The following is a 20168-nucleotide window of genomic DNA, read 5'->3' as shown; positions in this document are numbered from 1 at the left end:
AATCTGTAATTGTGACACTTAATTTTTGTGACAATCTGTAATTGTGACACTTTATTCTTGTAAAAACTGTTATTGTGACATTTTATTCTTGTGACCAACTTTAATTGTGACACTTGATAATTGTGACAATCTGTAATTGTGACACTTGATAATTGCGAAAACTGTAATTGTGACACTTGACTCTTGTGACAAACTGTAATTGTGACACTTGATTCTGGTGAAAATCTTTAATCGCGACACTTAGTTCTTGTAACAAACTGTTATTGTGACATTTGATTCTTGCGACAAACTGTAATTGTGACACTTATTTCTTGTGACAAACTGTAATTGTGATACTTGATTCTTGTGACAAACTGCAATTGTGATACTTGATTCTTGTGATAAATTGTACGATTGTTGCGAATAGGCCAGATAACGGAAGGCAATTGGCCATTTATCGTACGGTAGTCTGTCGATTCCCTTTAGAATATCGACCGGTGTCAGGAAAGAAGATGCTAAGGGTTTTCACCGGGTGATCGGGCGAGTACCCTTCGGAAACCGTCCGAATACCTTATGGACCACAGAGTGCGAATGACCGCCCACTATTTCCCGGACATGATTGAAATATTTCTCTCTGATCTCAAATTATAAACGGTGTCTAATCGATCCTTCTATACCGGCCGGTCCCCGCTTGTAATGTGACGTAGGCATTAGTTATTTTAGTTGGCCAGTCCGGCAATCAGACCCACAATGTCGAGTTTACAAGTCTCGCGTTCCAACCGATTAAGCCACGCGGGATGGCCATATTGTTAAACGGAGAACACCTAATACTGTCTTAACGTCTCTGGGTCTCCAGAGAGGAGTACATTTGATGTTGAATGAACGATTTTAGAGTATATTTTTCCGTAACTTATTATTTCAGAGTAGAGAAAGTACGACTCTATTTGAAAGCGTTGAGAATTGTTACGTCCACTTCTTAATATTTCGGAGTACAGTTAATTTAATATCAAATGTTACAGAACAATTTTGATGTTTACGGAATACGAATTAGAAATATGCCATGATATTGATTAATAGCCCAATAATTACAAGCTTTTATGAACCATTAAGTCGATCTGTTCTCGAATTAACTAAACAACAGCATAATTAATATGTGTTTATTAATTTGTTTAATTTCTATAAATCAATTATAAATATCAACAATTTTCAACGTGTATAAAAGAAAGTATTTCAATGGCACAATATTAAATAGAATAACAAATATACAAATATAAATGTATATTGCACAATATATAAAGAAACTAATAAATTACTTTCCCATCGTGTGTTTGTAATTAATAGTCATGGCATGCTTATTACTTTTACCGTTTGGTAACCTTTGGTATTGCAGTGTGTTGCTTTCACACGGCATTCCATAGTTATTTAATTTATCAACAAATATCACACACTTCGAAATAGTTGAAAACTGGAACTAATGCATATCACAGTATAAGTTTCATATTTAATAAGCTACTCGAGTTTTCAACATCAAAATACTGTTTTTTTCCTCACTGACAAATGCTTCTTCCAAAGTATTTGTACATCTACCAAATGCATCAGTATCTGTTACAAAAACTCGCGTGTAGTTTAGTGAGACACCGCTTCCTGATTGATCGCCATATTGTCTCCCTCCATTAGCTCGTTTACTTTATTGTCAACATTACATTTAGGTATATATTCTAGATGTTTACGATGCTCTATTTCTTGCTCTATATGAGTTGTATCACTATGGATCCTTGATAATATAGCCAACTGAAATACAAACAGCAATTGATCTAATATTACATGGAAACCAAACCAGTCGTATGGCGTCAAAATAGTGACGTAATTTAAAAGAACAAATACAAACAGTTCGAGTATCGGTTGATTTTAGAGTTTTTCCCCAACAAGTTGTCAGTTGCGGGTGTTTCTTTGAAGCAGTTAGCACAACTTCTGTTTCGGTTTTATTGTCATGGACAGTTATGGTATTGTACAGTTACGGAAAATCATCGTCGTAACCCACGTGATTTAGATGAACTACATTCAAAATGCGAATGAAGTGTGTACACGACGAGTACGGGTTACCGAGGATGAGGGAAACATATTGATATGACTCCCCACCCAGCCAGGTTATACTGTCATTTGAAATAAATTATTTATATGGTGAGCACAAAATTAGCAAGCAAATTATTACTACGCAAAAACAATAATTTAACTATACATTTTACCAATCAATAAGAGAAACTCAACAAAAGAGCAAGGTCATTCAAAATTCTATTTAAATACCCTGATAAGAGTTAAAATTGAATGTCGTATTAATACAACAATTTTAAATGCATGATAACTAGCAAGATCAGCATCTTACCTTTATTTGTAGAACTCTGCTTGGTCCTACAGCCTGTACAAAGAAAGACAGGGATAACAAATTTCTTACTTTTGAATTGGAAAATACAAAATGTTCAGCACTGAGCAAACAAACTATCTCACATTATAAATATTATGTGTTTTTACTAAGTAAAAATCCTAAAAATATTATAAGAATTCCATGTATAAATGTCAATAACTATTTGACTTTTAATATATTGATAACATGTAAAATATAATAAAGTTTTGTTTTTTTCAAGCTCAATAACAAATCTAATTCTGAAGTTATTATCCACTGAATGACATGCTAATGCAAAAGGGAGTACCGTATCAGTAGATTTAGCAAAACTTTAGGATCGTACTAATATGGATACGCAACATATACTAGCAGTTTAATATCTAAACAGTGATAACACTTACAATATAAAACACAAAACAACTGTAGACGAATAACACAATAGCCGTGATGAAATAAATATACCACGCATCACCGCTACCCTGAAAGAAAAAGTATTTTCTTATTGTAAAATACCCCAAACTATACTATAACGTTTTCAATGCAATACGACAATTAAAATCGCTAATCATATCAAACATATTATATATGATATATATCTGATTACCACAATGATTAAGGGAGAATTTATGATTGTCGGTGGTATCATATTTTATAAATAGCAGATGACGTATCAGTAAATGTTGAAACAACCAGCAAAAATATATCATTTTTGTATACTCAATGCTACCCCAATTTCACAGTGTAAAGCTCAAATTGTATATAAGTTCAGTTTATTATTGCTGGGGAATATACAATTTATACAGGATAAAAAATCTGAAATGTTAATATCAATTAGGAGAATTGATGTCAAGTCGAAAACATTAGGTGGAAACGTGTACCCTCACACCGAGCCGTGTTGTATACCTTATTGCTGTTTAAGAAATTAAATACTTAGTTTCTTTAACACCGTGCCGTCAGGTACAGGCTTTTGTGGATACCTTATTGTTTATCAAGAAATTAAATTCATATACTTACAACAAATAGGATAACAAGATAGAAGTTAATAATCATAACAAGACCAGCTAGGCCCCATACCACAGTTTTCATTATCCTGTAACAAAGATAATGATTCATTTAAAATACTTTTTTCACTGAAATGCAAATTGAATGGAAAAACATGCATACGATAAGATATTAACATATCTTATTTGCTGGATTTAGTATTTATTTCTTTAAAATTATTATGCGTTTAAAATTATAGTTTGTCCATTGAATTCGTTCAATTTCATTTCATTTCCGTTTGTTTGTTTGTTGTTGTTGTTGTTATTGTTGCTTGTTTTTGTTTGTTTTTGTTTTTTTTTCACTGAAAAAAAAAATATTTTTCACAGCAGTATTATCGTACTTTCACTGGTGTCTTGCAGATTTGCATTAAAGGATTTCAAATTGTAAGGTCAAAAAAAGAGAAAAATGATATAATAAAAAGAAAATTCAAGTTTTTTCTATAAATACGTGACTAATTTTCATCTTGTGGTATGAAAAATATCATATTTTACTTGTGGCTACCGCTACTCATGAAATATTAAATTTTGTACCACTCGATGAAAATATAGCCTGTATTTATAGAAAAAACTTGAATATCCTCTATGCATTATTATTAATATAACAACTATAGATATATATCACATATCAATTTTGATACTTACTTTCCATTCTTAAAATCCCCCATAATTCTTTCGCTGTTTGTGGCGTGCAGTATTGGTAACAGAGCAAATGGTAACTGTACACTTTGTAACACATTTAGCCAATTGTTCATAAGGTCAAGGTATTTTGTTGCCAGTAAAGCAACGACAATCGTTGGGATCATTGCTATAGATCGGGTCAGCAAAACTCTTCTCCATTTCGGCCACTGGATGTTCACAAAACCTTGCATTACAAACTGGCCAGCATATGTTCCCTGCAAAATATATCATGGATTTCAGGAAAATGTAAGCGATAAAATATGTCTGCTTTGAAATTATATGTTCCATGACATCATATGATATAAACTGTGACGTATTGACTATGAATCGGCAGTGTTACATGTAAAATGGCTTTTAATCTTTACCTAAAATCAGGAACAGATTCACATAATGTAGCTATTGGAGACGTAATGCACGTTTCCTAACATTTAAAATACCTCTTCTGTCTATCTTTTTTGGCATGGAAATTATTCACATTGACACCGTCAACAACGTCATATTGGGACATTAAAAGCTCGAATGGTGATTGATGATGTCAAATAGCAAAGCGTGTATTATATCAAACACAACAAAACATCTGAGTTGATACATTTACCTCCGATAAGCCGGCTTGACAATCCCTTTATATATAAAAAAGAAATCAGAGACGCTGGCGGGATTCATGCCCTAACTTGTTAAAAGGCAAGTGATTTGAAGCATGTAGAAATTATCAGTAAGTACATTTGAAGTTTAAATATGTTTTGCTTAACATACCGTCATAGTTGAGCTTTGTCCGGCCGCAAGTATACCTATACCCCAAATAACTTTCATTGTTAAACCATATTTGTCATACAGCCAGGTTCCCTGAAAAAAAATCATTCGTCAGTATACAGTTATTGACTACTGAATCATTGAATATAATATGATATTCACCGGTAAAAATCATATTGACCGAGGCGATAATAAATTATATTCTTAAAACAAGAGCTGTCGGTAGGACAGCACGCTCGACTATTCTAATTGCTTGATAGTAAAAGAGCCTTGATAATGTTAAATTTTTTAAGTTCACAAAAGGGCTAATTTTTTTTTATAAATTCATGTTATAGGTCTTAGAGAGAGTCTAATTATACAGTATTGCCTTGAATATTTGGAAGGTAATGTCACAAGGGTGCTTTATTGAGTATAATAATACTAATTACCTATGAATACATAAAATTGACAGAAATTAGGTACAAAGGCTTGTTATTAAGATGTTTTATCAAGTAAATCACTGCTTTATTATTACGAATGCATAAAATTGTCCCAAAAAAGGCATAAACCCTTCAGTAGTTATGGAGATAACAGCTTACAAGCAAAACTTTACCATGAATTTTTTAAGTTGAAAAAGGGAAGAAAAATCAGCCTAAATGCAAGATAGAATTATGGATCTTTGTCAGTGACCTACAATTCTGACCCTAAATGCATATGTGAAGTTTTAAATAAATATCTTTAATAGTTATTGAGATATGTAAAACTTGCATGTAAACATTAACCAAGAGACTAAGTAGAAAAGAAGATATGAATCAGCCTTAATGCAAGATAGAGTTATGGAACTTGGTCAGTGACATACAATTATGACCCTCAAATTATAACCCTAAGTACATGTGTAAAGTTTCAAGTAAATATCTTTGAAAACCTTTAACCAAAATCTCTAAGTTTCAAAGGGGCAAATAATTCTGCAAAAATTGCAGACAGAGATATGCAATTTAGCAAAATGATGTACATTGTTACTATAAAAAAGTATTGTAAATTAAAGCAATAATTGAGATATTTGACTTTACAAAAAAACTTTAACCAAAATTTCTAAGTTTCAAAGGGGCATAATTCTGTCAATATTGTACGCAGAGTTATCCAACTTGTCAATCTGATGTACCTTATTACTATTAATAAGTATTGTAAGTTTCAATTGAATATCTCAAACAATAATTGAGATATTTGTCTTTATAAAAAAACTTTAACCAAAATTTCTAAGTTAAAAAGGGGCATAATTCTGTCAATATTGTAGGCAGAGTTATCCAACTTGTCAATCTGATGTACCTTATTACTATTAATAAGTATTGTAAGTTTCAATTGAATATCTCAAACAATAATTGAGATATTTGTCTTTATAAAAAACTTTAACCAAAATTTCTAAGTTAAAAAGGGGCATAATTCTGGCAATATTGTAGATAGAGTTATCCAACTTGTCAATCTGATGCACCTTGTTACTATAAATAAGTATTGTAAGTTTCAATTGAATATCTCAAGCAATAATTGAGATATTTGACTTTACAAAAAACTTTAACCAACGCAGACGCCGACGCGGACGCTGACGCCGACGCCGACGCCGACGCCGGGGCGACTACAATAGCTCTCATATTCTTCGAATAGTCGAGCTAACTAGAAACATTACAAACAAATTTTCCGACAAATTTACTATCTACATGCATATACAGAAATCAGTACTCACAGCTTTTCGGAGACTGGCATCCGAGTAATCCGGTCCCGAAAAAGCTTCCGCGAATACTGCCATCACAAATAAGTTGATAAGGAAAGACACAAACAGAGCTATACCTGCAAAATATTATAAACGAACATATTAAATATTGAATTAGTGAAAGGAATTTACCTAGCTGTGAATTTAGAATAGTTTCTTATATTGTTTTAAAGGAATTCTAATATCAAATACAATAAACAAGCCGCTATTACAGTATAGAGCCTGGCAACGTTGCGTGAATGTACAAGGTGACTGGACGCTGTACTCATGGCAATGGCTAAAATATTGTTTTGCTTATTCAGCATAAACTTGCATGTTACTTAATTGACATTCTAATGTTGATCTTTGCAGGAATTGAAATGTAGCTCTCTTTTGAACTAAATGTTGCCTCTTCTACAAACACAGACGGACGGTAGACCTTTGGACTTAAAGTTTCTGAATTTCAAATCATCAAGGAAAAAAACATGTTCCCGACTTAACGGAAAAGTTGATTTTCTTCCTGATGTGCTACTCCACGCATTATTTTAAACAGAAGTAAACCTAAGCATAGAACCATAAACCTTTTAATTTAAACATATCTATTAAAGCTTGATTTCGAAACAAGGTCTCACAACTTATATTAATCACTTTCGAGTCCGCTACCTGGTACCAATCAGTACTGGTGTCATATGAAGAAACATGGTCGGGACCCGATTAGGGCTCGAACCCATGATCCATCGGTTGAGAGGCAGACACCTTAACCACTAGGCCACCGTTTCTCTTAACTTAATGGTTAGGTTCCTTACATTATACATTGCAACGAAATAATACAACGTATCTGGCGGGATTTGGGGGGATAATAAAGAGAATGCTAATTTTTACAGATAATGTTGGTATTAGTTTATTTTATTATATTAGAATATATGTTTGAATTCTTTCATACCTGATTCAATTGAATAATACATGTTTGCTTCTTTAACAGCTGTCTTATCTCGCCTGTCTATCTCCCTTGACTGAAATATTTAAAATCATTTTTACATTATATACATTAACATATTACAATATACTGCAAGTATGGACAGACACACACAATGTAGACATTCTCTATGATCTATTGTTACGCAGGCTGTGATGTAATAAAGCAAGTCATGATCATAAAATGAGTATGAACATTTTATTTTAATAGTCTCATGTCTATCCGTATGCATATGGTTGACTGGCCAAATTTCGAACATATTTGAAGTAGTTGAGCAAAACATGCTAAAATAATTATACATTTTTATACAACTGGCATCTGAATTATTACCCTTTATTATTAAAAAAAAACGCATTGTGCACAATGTATATTCAATAATTATATAAATAACTTCATAAAGTAATCCAAGCATATTATATCTCATTACGTAAATGTCCAAGAAGTGCTTAAGGTTTTTTACAAAGCTTTTTTGCACTTCTATAGTTTCTGCAAAGTTACCTATTACCAATTACCTAAACCATTCTTTTTCTTCTGTCGCTCATAGGTAATTTGTACAATTATAGTGATTCAGTATTATGTATGGAAGGCAAAATACTACTTTGTTTACATTTAGCTATTTTTTGTGATAAAACATTTCACATGTAGTGCTTCTTCCTTCAGGTAACAAGAATCTCACTTGCTCTAAAATCATTATTTTAATGTTAAAAAGGTCATGGATCCCCTTGCTAAAGTAGTAACAATTTATTCATTTTCTGAGGCTTAATCTGCCGTTAAATAGAAATGAGCCGCGTCACGACAAAACCAACATAATGGGTTTGCGACCAGCATGGATCCAGACCAGCCTGCGCATCCGCGCAGTCTGATCAGGATCCATGCTGTTCGCTATTAGTTTCTCTACTTGTTATAGATTTGTAAGCGAACAGCATGGATCCTGATCAGACTGCGCGAATGCGCAGGCTGGTCTGGATCCATGCTGGTCGCAAACCCATTATGTTGGTTTTGTCGTGACGCGGCTCAAATATCTTTAACTTCCGGTTGTCCCAGTCAAATGACAAATTAACGATGGTCTTGACATACATGCACATATGTCTATTATAAACATAATGTGCAATATTTAACAATAAAACCACATACATTATGCAATAATCAAACAGAATAGAGCGAGACTTAAAAAGTGTTGGAGCACCACACTAAATACCGTATTCCGATATATACCGGACAGTGCGCTTTCATGCTAAAATCTAGGTTTGTAAGAATCGGCGAAAAATTCAAAGCGATATTTTTCTGCTTTGTGTGATCATGATTTCTGCAAGCGTCTTGATTTACTGCTCCAACACTTCAGTGAATTAAATCCAATAAAAACATATTTTATTACCAAAACAAGGGCGCTGTGAAGGTATATATTATGCGGCATGATGACAGCCCCTACTATTCCAACTAGCTGTTGAATTTCGTCTCTATTGCAGTCTTCACACCATGGTATAAATAACCCTTCTAATATACTCACTTGGTTTGGAACAACCGTTATATACTGAAAAACAACATATAAGTGTCATATTTTACAGAAAAGTACCGAACAAATTTAAGATTGTATGAATAATTTAAACGTATTTTGTTCACGAAATTTCAGCAACATTTTTTATGCATATGGATCGTATATATTATGTTTGCTGGGTACCTAGCATGTGTTTACTTGATTGGGTTTTATGTCACACGGACACAGTATAGATCATATAGGGGCGTTCCTGCTGTACTGGTTGAGAAAGACCTTAGGACATTGTCTGTTCATAATTTCAGGTAAGAACGGGCACCTGAGTACATATATAATCCCTGACGTTCCGTGAGCTAGTTAGATAATTTCTTGATATATAAAAGAATCCAAAGTCCCTGTCGGGATTCGAACCAACAGCGGTGAGGGGCAAGTGGTATCTACCATTCAAATTGAAAAGACAAAAAATAAATGAACATACCATGTCGTATTGATGTCCCACTTATACGTTGAATATGCGCCGTTTGACAATAATAAAAACAACAGACATGATCAAGCTTCTCCAGAAAAGAATAAGTACGTAAATTAACTGTATATTTCACTTACTATATACATAAAGGTCAAGGCCATCGTGGTTATAAGAACACCAAAGAACGCCTCCAATTTTCTTAATCCGTAATTTTCTAGGAAAAGGAATGTGAAAGTATCCGCCCCTGTTATCAAAACTCCTGCCCATATAGGTACTCTGAAAACATAAGCGACATGTTGGAAATAAGATCATGAAACCCAGAAAAAAATATACATAGAAGTGAATTTGTTGTCACTAACAAGTATCCAAAGTTTCAAAGCATTTCTTCATACAGTATAGGAAAATAGAAACGTAACCGTAACCGAAATACAATGTAAAAGGAAGGAGCATAATGTTGTCATAATTCATGACATAGTTATGTCTTCATGAGTTGAAGTGGGAATGACGACTTTCAGCAACTAAGCAATACCTCAAATGATATAGAAGAAAAGAAGGGTAACATTAAAATCTTAAAAGTGTGACCCTTACCCCGGGATAAGAAGGGTAGCTCTACTTTTAATATATAACTATTATAGCCATGCTAAAACTAATGATTTTAATAAAAGATCATGATAAAATGAAATTGAAAATAAAAAGAATACTCTCACTAATATATATTGCCCTCGCTATTACTGCGGTACAAACAAGTGCATCAAGCTGCCAGCTTTTGCTGGGACACCAATTATACAAACAGACACTTACTTTCCAGCCGACAAGAGATTTATTGCAATAGCTGATCCAACAACTTCCTGAATATCACTGCCAATGATAGCAATCTCCATCATGATCCATAATACCAGTCTAGGGACTTTTGGAAACTCTAGTCGGCATACCTCGGCTAAATTCATTCCAGTGACGCAACCCAGTCTTGCCGCTAGCAACTGCAATACCAGTCCCAAAATCGTAGATACCATCAATACCCATAGCAACTGAAATAGTAATGTAAACAGTTAATGTTTTAAAAGATATCTTAACATATATATAACAGATTTCATAAATGGATTTGTTCGATTGTGTGAAAAAATGAGCATGGTCATTTGTCATTCCATTTTTAAATGGACTTAGATGTTTGCTTTGAAGAATTGTGACAGAATAATGGTAAAACGGATGTCAATTTGGTTGGTTGGTTTGTCCTTAAACATATTGACTAGAGAGCGCTTTAGTTAATTTCTTTCCACCAGTACAAACCAGAAACGTGCATGGAACTGCATACTATTTCAAACGACAACTTGTATACTACTGGTCCAGGCTCAATATAAGAATGAGCTACTATATGCATGTACATCATACGAACTGTTATGTGAATTGTTGATGTCCAATTGAGATCGAACTTTCAGATTCTTTTGATCGACCTTTTTTTGTGATTGGGTTTTACGTTACACCGACACAGTATAGGTCATTTGGCGACGTTCCAGCTTTACTGGTGGAGGAAGACCTCAGGTGCCCTTCCGTGCATTATTTCAGGCACGAACGGGTACCTGAGTAGAACCACCGATAGCTTCCTCACATGAAAGAATCCAAAGTCCCTGTCGGGATTCGAACCCACAGCGGTGAGGGGCAAGTGATTTGAAGTCAACGGCCTTAACCACTCGGCCACGGACGCCCCATTATCATTAACTTAATTTTAACTTTACTGAAATCATTTTATGGAGTCAAAAGGGTATATAAAACAGTGATCTGTAGAAAACTGGACATCCTTTACCTTCGCTAGCATCGACCTAATTAAAAGCATTTTTATTTTTTTATTTCTTTTCATTCATATGCGCATATAAGGAAGTGTTGTAATACAATGTAATAAAAGTTGAATATACAATCGTTTTACAAGATAGGCAAAGGTGTCGTTGTTCTAGTTACCTTGTATTTTGCTATGGCCCCAGCTTGTAGATCTGATTCTATGTTCCCAGGATCCAGGTATGCTATACTCATTAAAAATCCAGGACCAGTGAACGCCCATAACTTCCTAAAACTGAACCCAGTCTGAAACAAACCGCGTATAATGATATTTAAAGGATGTAAAAAAAGGTATAACTGTAAACATTACTGTTAAGGTTCAAAAAGTGTACAGTAAAATCCCTCCTCTATTAAGACAACTAATGGGTCTTAACCAAGCTGGTCTTACTTGCGGGGTGGATTTATTAGGTTTTCTACTGTACTTTAAGTTTGTTTCAGTCACACTTGGTGGGAGGGGTGTTCCTGTTGTTCCTTGTACAAGAATTAAATATGAAACCGGAATAAAATGAACACCGTTACAAAATATTCAAGAATATTTAAACAATAATTTCGCGCATGCGCCACCCGCTTGTTTGTAAATACAAAATAATCATGCTTTCGTTTGCATTGAGATACTTCAAACTGTTCGGTTGGCTTAACAGACAGAGCGTTGGGATGTGAATCGGGCGGCCCGGGTTCGATTTCCGAATGATGCAGGTCACCTTCGTTGTGATTGATCATGAAATCTTTTCTACGCTCATTCGCACTGTACCTCTACTCTGGCATGTACAGAAGTTAACAGTTCCTAGTGAACGTGGAGGCACTAGTAGACAGCTTGCCCAGGAACAATACGATGGATGAACTGTGCTCTGGTGAATTCAAAATGGCTTAATACCGTGACCCCAAAGATAAACTTCCAATCTACCACCAATGAGATAGTTCAATATAAATTCTATCAGGATGCAATATCATGCATATTTTACAGACTACAGCAAGTGCTATAAAAGCAATGCTGAAATATGTTTCTTGAAAGTTAACGTTAAACAAGAGAACAGGTAAATTATATATAAAATATAATAATTTCGACCCCTTTGTATAAGCATGTAATCATTTCTGACCCCTTATATAAACATGATTATGATATTGACGATCTGCACTCTTACTTGTTTATTTCTTAAACATTTAATAAATAGTTGATGATTATGGTAATTTTTTAAATATAGCTTAAATATTGCATTTATTTATTTATTTATTTATTTATTTATTTATTTATTTATTTATTTATTTATTTATTTGTTTGTTTATTATTTTTTTTTTATTTATTTATTTAAAAGACATATTTTTCATGCAGACATTTAAAATAAAAGGAAAACATCTTTGAAAAACGTGTTCTCCAAAACCAGAGACATAGATAACAGAGATAGGCAACTTCCTAGCCAGTTCAGATATCACACGTGCTTGTTCAACTTAAAACTTGTAGCAAGTAAAACTTATTAACCAGATATCAAAATCATTAAAATAATACATTTTCTGAAAGCTTATGCAATTTTCTATGGCTGCAGGTAAAAATATTTACAGTTCCCATTTAAATAAATGAAACGTCAATTTTTAAAGGAAACTACTTATTAATTTTTGTTAATAACTATTCGTATGACGAAAAAACTTGCTCAGTTCTGCTATGTTTTTCTTAGTGAAATGCAAGGAAAGTTACCAATATTTTAACATACAGCAATAGATAAAAGATTTAACTTTAAATGGTGTATAACAGAAAAGGATCAAATGTACATCCATTAAGTTTTATTTGCTACAAAATGCCTAATTTTTCACTTTTTTGATAGGCATGAGTGATATTTCAATGGAGTATATACTCTGTTATCTATATCTCTGCCAAAACGTATAATCGTGCGTAACTCACTCTTTCACTGGCTGGTATTTCTATAAGGACAGGTTTATCATCACGTGACACTTTCCTAGCCTCATGTTCCGTCACGTGATCAACCTCTTCACTTATATTAGAAAGAACTACTTCATTATCCTTTAAGCTCGATAAGTCCATTACAATACTATATTAATATCCGTTTATTTCACTGTCATATTATACAAAAACAATCCGTTCAAATGAATTGTCCACTGTCATTTGACCAAAGTAGTATGCACTAGTTTAAACATGTAATGTTATTCATCGTTTCCCTCAATCTGACTAAAGTTCAAATCTGTTATTCCCTAATGCGTAGCGTTATTAAGGAGCTGATTTTAATCAGATTGTGTTCTCGGCTGGTAAATGAATTCTAATTAACACGTATTTTAAATTAAGAAAAAAGACTAAAATTGTATTTAATATTTAAAAAAAAAATCCTATTTTTTCTATGTTTATATAAATATTTTCAATATTTAAATACACCAGTAGTAGCTAATGAGGGAACAATCAAATCGATTCAGCGACATTATCATTATTTTATAAATAAGGATCTCTTTGGTGGACATCTAAATCACATATATTTGTTATAAGTAAATAAATTAACGCATTTATTTATTTATTTTTCTTTAATATTATTTCTTTTGTTAACTATTAAAGATACTTTAAATATCATAACACGTCAATTTCAGAATGATACGGTTGTACACATACGGCCAATCATTACATGACGTAACCAGATGGGCAAAAGGGTCAGTTTTTCATTAAAGTAGCCCGGTCATCGCTGACTTATCTATTAAATGTAATGTTTACAATTCGGATTGCAGCCTATATCGACTAAAGATAATAAATTCGCCATCATTTTGTAATATTCGGCCTTTTTCCGCCATAAGCAATGTCTTAAACAATCAAAACAACGTCTTTTAGACAAGAAGCAATCTGAAATATTGTCAAGTAAGCGCTTTACAAACATATATTCGACACAAGAAGAGACGAAGTTACTCAAAATAATACGAGCCTTAATCCATGTATCGCGATTCAGAATTGCACTATTCAGGGGAGAAAATGTGTAAGCGGCAGGATAGCTCAGTCGGTAGAGCAGCGGAACAGAATTCCTAGGATCCCGGGCTTGAGTCCAGGTCAGACCGCACAGTCAGTAGAGCAACGGACGGAATTCTGAGGGTCCTGGGTTTAAGTTTAACTTTTTACCCAGTGACATATGGTGTATCCTAACGGGTGGGGAGGAGACTGAATACAGCACAGAGTTTCATTCACATTGCAAAATGTACGGTGGCTGATTTGGAACGCTTTTGTGCGTCTTGTTGTCGCTAGCGACAGCACGACAAAGCGCCAAACGGCTATTTGTCGGACTTTCGTATGTCGTCCTGTCGCTAACAATGCATGCCGAACGGCACATTGTCGTGCGGCGTGTAATCGCGATGTTACATTGTCGCACCGCTCAAATCGAAGGATTTGCTTATAAACCAAGCGACATAGGAACAACTCGCCGCACGACAACGCGGCGTTTGGCGTGCTTTGGACAGGACGACAAGACGACAGTGCAAAAAGGCGCCGTTTGGCGTGCTTCGCTAGCGACAAGACAAAAAGGCGATAGCGATATAGGTTGTGTTGTTGCTATTGACAACGCAACGCGCAAAGTGTACCAAATCAGCCACCATACAAATTCGATGACGAGTTTCAATGTAGCGGGGCAGCACGACAAGGTTGACTGTACGGTATTTAGAGGGAAAATTGTGTAAGCAGCCAGAAAGCTCAGTCCATGGAGCGGCGGAGCGGTATTTCCTCGGTCCCGGGTTCAAGTCTTGGTCACCCTGTGACATATGATTCACACGAACTCAAAGTACTTTAGACGTAAGCAAATATGAGGGGATCGTGGTGTTTAAAGTACATCCTATAGTAGAGTGGTAATGATCATATTTATCCAAAATAAAGACTTTGGACCACTGTTATAGTGTATTCACAATGAAACTATTGTTGACAGCACAATCATTGACCACGTGATGTAGATAGTATATTTTAGTGCGTTTGTACCGATGGGTCATTGTACATATCAAGTAGTTATTTGTATATATTAATCATATATTATAATGTATTATAATTATTATAATTGGACATTGTCCACAAGACATCTTTATCTAAATGCGCATTGTCCTCTTCAGCTTGTCAATCATATACTGAATCTATAAATTATCATTTTAATAATAAAAAGTGTAATACTACCTTTTCCGAGACGAGATTTGATGTTTTTTACATTATATTTTATTCGGCTGCAAAGCCTTATATAGTTTTGAACAAGAAACATGATTTCTTGCGGAACGGCACTATCTAGTTTGCAGGTTCTCCATAAAATGCAAGTTATTAACACATTCACGTGCATTAGCTTAAAACTTCGGGGCCTATTTTAAATGCATTGCTTTGTTGCAAAATATTTTTATTTATATTTTCATCAAATGGAAAGACAATGTAATGTACTTTTCTTTTGTGATGATCTGGATGGTGCTGTGTGGACGTAGTTCTAGCTCCATACACATTGATAACTGCTTTTTATATACTGTTTATAAGGTATTAAAAGCATCATTTTTAAATGTTTATATGTCTTTTAATTGGGTTATATTTGACCAGCTTTAACTTTAGAACGTCAATCATGGGATATCACATTCAATTTAAAGTTAGTTAGACAGATATAGAGTCTAAGACTGCCCGGGCTGCAGACATAGAAGCGTTCCTAACTGTGCAAGGCTATGTTTCAACGTCCTGCAACGAGTAATACGCTAAAGTAAACCTTCCCTGTCTAGTGCAGTGGTTTACTGCCCTTCAATAAAGGTGGAGGCATCAACGTCCACTCATCGCCCACGCCCCCTCCCCAAACACCACCACCATACCATCAACACCATTTCTAACTTTATGACGTGTCGGTCAATGTCTATTTTAAGTACGAATTACTAGTTCGCACGTATTATTTGCCCTCAGTGACGATATGTACATAACAAATCAAAAATATTTAGGGAAATAAAATCAAGTAACCCCTTACTGACTGATTTTCCAAAATGCACTTGACTAGCTTCAATTTTTAGAACTGTTCTTAATCAATTGTTTGGGATATCAAATTCAAAATTTAAAGTTTGTCAGCCAGGAGTATAGAGCCTGGCCAAACTGCCCGGAGTTGCAGACTGATCTAGTTCCTAACTGGTGACAAAAGCTATGATTATTAACGTGCAGAAAGGTAAAGATTAATATCTATAATATTTGGACTGTTAGTCTTTTTGTCATTTGCCAGCTTGAATTTCATGAGTGTCATTTTTCATTGTATAAAATAAGTGTCATTTCTACGGTGGCTCAAAGGTGACATGTGTGTGCTTTCATTTATCTCGTGCGCACGAGATACAATGTCGTGACCACTATTTACTAAGTCGTGGCCACGAGAAAGTTAAGTCGTGGTAACGAGATACTATGTCGTGGGCACGAGTTACTAAGTCATGGCCACAAAATATTTCAGTTGTGGGCACGATATACCAAGTCGTTACTAACTCGTGACCACGACATAGTATCTCGTGGGCACTAGATAAAAAACACACTAACATGTCACCTTTGTGCCACTGTACATTTCTATCTACTGTAAACAAAAAAGTATTCTTCTGTCATGTATTATTATTTTTTTTGATAGTTATATAACATTCTGCAAATTTAAGCCTTTTAATAACTGCTTCCTAATTGTAGGAATATTGAGTTATAGGTTTAAGTGGTACAAAAAAGAATAGTTCAAGTACACACCGGAGTCACTCTGCATATTCTCGTAAGTTATAAGGTTGGTTTTGTTTGTTTGTTTCATTTAACGCCTTTTCCCAACAGTATTTCAGTCATATAGGCGGTCGGTTTCCTAACTATCGTTCCTGGAGAGTTACACCAGTACTAGACTACCTGAGGTTGGTTACTTGTTTTGTTGTATCGTATTCAAGGTTAAAATTTTATAAGGAGCCTCATGTTGGTGCGGTTAAGATCACTGACTTCAATTTAAATTGCTTGCGTCACACCGATGTGTCCTTCAATAACACAAGTGACTATGACTTTTTGTGTGAGTAATAAGCAACCATGCTAACTTAAATGAGGTGGGGGACTTGTCGTAACGCGGAGAGGCATCTCAGCTTTAAAGTGGCCGTATGACATATAAAATAGTGGCGTGATAAAAAAAAATCCTACCACTTTATTATAATAGTGGTCGGCCTAATTAATAATAGATTATCAAATGAAAAATAAAATTACATAACCTGACTTAGATTGATAATGAGAAGTAAAATAATCAAGTTAGGTTGCTAAACGAAATACTTAACGGAAATACGTGTATTATATACTCTATCTAATACAGTATAGCTATTATGAAATAAGGAAATAATTTTATGATATATGATCGAGCTATAGATAGCATAAATAATAGTTTATTGTAGCATTATCACGATTTAAATTTCAAATCACGTGTTGCATTGTCATAAATATATATTCTGAACCACTACAGTAAGGTCTATTGCCTATTGTACCTCTAATTATGAAGCATTCCAGGGAGGATAAATTTTGATGAAAGTTTGATATTTTTATAAGGTTTTACGTCATACCGACACAGAAAAGGTTTAAAGCTTTACTGGTGGAGGAAGACCTCAGGTGCCCTTCCGTGCATTATTTCAGGCACGAACTCGGACACCAGAGTAGAGCCACCGACGTTCCTTAAGCCAGCTCACATGAAAGAATCCAAAGTCCCTGTCGGGATTCGAACCCACAGCGGGCAAGGGACAAGTGGTTTGAAGTCAACGCCCTTTACCACTCGGCCACGGACGTGTTGGAAGGATACATTGAAACACCGATACTACCAAATATATACTGATCTTATATTTCACTCGAATAATTATAAGCCTTATTTGAGTGAAATAAATTGCCAGTCTGTCTGTCTTTCTGTTTGTCTGTCTTGCACAAATTGAATGTTGAAAGTTTTATAACTCTTGAAGATTCAATCCCCACATATCCTAACACACTTTCCAAACATCTCATTGTGACATAATTGTTTTACTGACCCAGTTCTTATTATCTCAGTAAATTTTATATCAGGTCAACATTAACAATGCTTTGCGGTGAGTAAATATGAGATATTTTGATAAAATTAAATTAATTATCGTGTTATCAAAATGTAATTATTATATATCAAAATTAAAATGTATGTCGATAGTCCAACATGTTTAAAAAAAACATGTACTTTCGTTAAATAAAACCAACAGTTAAAACGTACATTATTTATATTTGTTCCATTTTTTGCTAACCAGAAGAAAATATTACTTTGTTTGTTCTTTCTTTCTTCTTGCTTGCTTGCATTCATTCATTCATTCATTCATTCATTCATTCATTCATTCATTCTTTCTTTCTATTCATTCATTCATTCATTCATTCATTCATTCATTCATTCATTCTTTATTTATTTATTTATTTATTTATTTATTTATTTATTTATTTATTTATTTATTTACTTGATTACAAGTAAGTTGTTTATGCGACTATGTGCCGCGGAGTGATGTTTGATTTGATTATTTTGTATTAAATCCCAATTATTTATTATTATCAGGATTTATAATTTAGGTTTATTTGTTCTTGAATTGTCTTTAATGTTATACATAACACTTTAAGATCGATCAATATTACTGTTTTGTTTTTCCTACAATAACAAATGAAATGGAAGAATTGAATGTTACTTATGCTCGGATTGTTTTCTTCGCATGTTGTTAAAGTAACTTACTTTCACACGGGCGTGATTACAGGAAAGAATAACTGAGACAAAAAGTCTACACAAAAAAGAAATACATATTTTACACAACATTGGGTATAGGCATATGAATTCCTTCTTACTTATTGATACATAAACATACTGATCTGCTCATTAAGGCGAAAAGATGTAAACCGTTTGTAACGCTTTTGAAACGATTTTAATAAATTCTAACTATATATGTCGCATAATATTGTTATCTGGTTTAAAATCTATATATTCCTTTATTAAGAATATTGAATATGTTGAATCACAGAGGGTTCCCTCGAGAGAAGCCCTATGAGGTTATGCATTAAACAGTTGAATTGGATAAGTTTCAAAAAGTGCAGACGGTATATATATTAAATGGTAAGATTGACTGAATCGGCAAAATGAATCAATATTAACATTTTACATAAATCGATATCAGCGGGAGTGGGGGATACGTTTCTAATTTCTTTGGGTAATATATAATAACAATATTCATACTCACGTGTGTGTCTGCTTGTGACGTAGGTATATGCACTTGATGAGGCGCTATTTCAAACGTAAGTTCCTCTACTTGTATAGGCGGACCCCTCGGGATACCTATCACGTCGTAACTCGTCCTATGGGCGGTGTTTACTCTAGAATCCGAAGCCCCGTACTCTGGAGCTTCCTCAGGACCTAGTCCTAGTAAGCGTTCCTTTTCGCTCATTTTAAATCCTTTTTTCCCTGAATAAATAACACTTATAAACACCGCAAAATGGACAACTTTCAATCCATATTACACTACATATACCACACAGGATAAGTAAGGCAGATGTAAACATTGGTAAATATCCTACATAACAGTTATAGTAGATAGTAGTATGAACAAGGATACGCTTGAGTTAATTAACAGTATATAGTTATTTAAATTGGCGTTAAGTGCATTGCGTACAATCGATTATCTTTTTCATGTTTCCGATATTCTTTACTGGCTCAGAATATCCTTTGAATATCTTTTCGTATTATCCGAATTGGTGGTCTTTAAAAAAAATAATGATTTATTATCGTCTGCTAGGTTGAAATCGGTGAAATTTTGCGATACAGTAAGGAAAGTTATCATTAGGTTCAATGATTCAAGGGCATAATATGTACAATTAAGTATTGTGAGG

The 20168-nt window shown here is 34.1% G+C and overlaps 1 protein-coding gene across 1 annotated transcript; it reads right to left on the bottom strand.

The window, feature by feature from the left end:
- Nucleotides 1-1122: 1122 nt before the first annotated feature.
- LOC132742199 (uncharacterized) lies at nucleotides 1123-19859 on the bottom strand. Its single transcript, XM_060730531.1, has 13 exons — nucleotides 19523-19859; nucleotides 11459-11581; nucleotides 10307-10533; nucleotides 9643-9781; nucleotides 8923-9078; nucleotides 7515-7584; nucleotides 6566-6669; nucleotides 4852-4941; nucleotides 4063-4313; nucleotides 3395-3470; nucleotides 2782-2859; nucleotides 2363-2395; nucleotides 1123-1770 (listed from the first exon to the last, which is right to left on the bottom strand). Exons 1-13 carry the CDS (start codon nucleotides 19724-19726, stop codon nucleotides 1606-1608), a joined length of 1716 nt encoding a protein of 571 aa, XP_060586514.1. The 5' UTR covers nucleotides 19727-19859; the 3' UTR covers nucleotides 1123-1605.
- Nucleotides 19860-20168: the final 309 nt, after the last annotated feature.

Source organism: Ruditapes philippinarum, unplaced genomic scaffold (genome assembly GCF_026571515.1).
Source record: "Ruditapes philippinarum isolate M1 unplaced genomic scaffold, ASM2657151v2 ctg236_1_1_1_1, whole genome shotgun sequence".
NCBI classification, from domain to species: Eukaryota; Metazoa; Mollusca; class Bivalvia; order Venerida; family Veneridae; genus Ruditapes; species Ruditapes philippinarum.
The sequence above is the reverse complement of the archived record's forward strand: the minus strand, read 5'-3'. Positions and strand labels throughout refer to the sequence as shown.

Excerpts from the sequence above, each read along its gene's own strand:
- LOC132742199 (XM_060730531.1), bottom strand. The coding sequence starts at position 19,726 with ATGAGCGAAAAGGAACGCTTACTAGGACTAGGTCCTGAGGAAGCTCCA. Across the intron at positions 2,860-3,394 it reads ATCTTGTTATCCTATTTGTT|GGTAGCGGTGATGCGTGGTA; the intron begins GTAAGTATATGA and ends TTTTTCTTTCAG. Across the intron at positions 2,396-2,781 it reads GTTGTTTTGTGTTTTATATT|GCTGTAGGACCAAGCAGAGT; the intron begins GTAAGTGTTATC and ends TTCTTTGTACAG.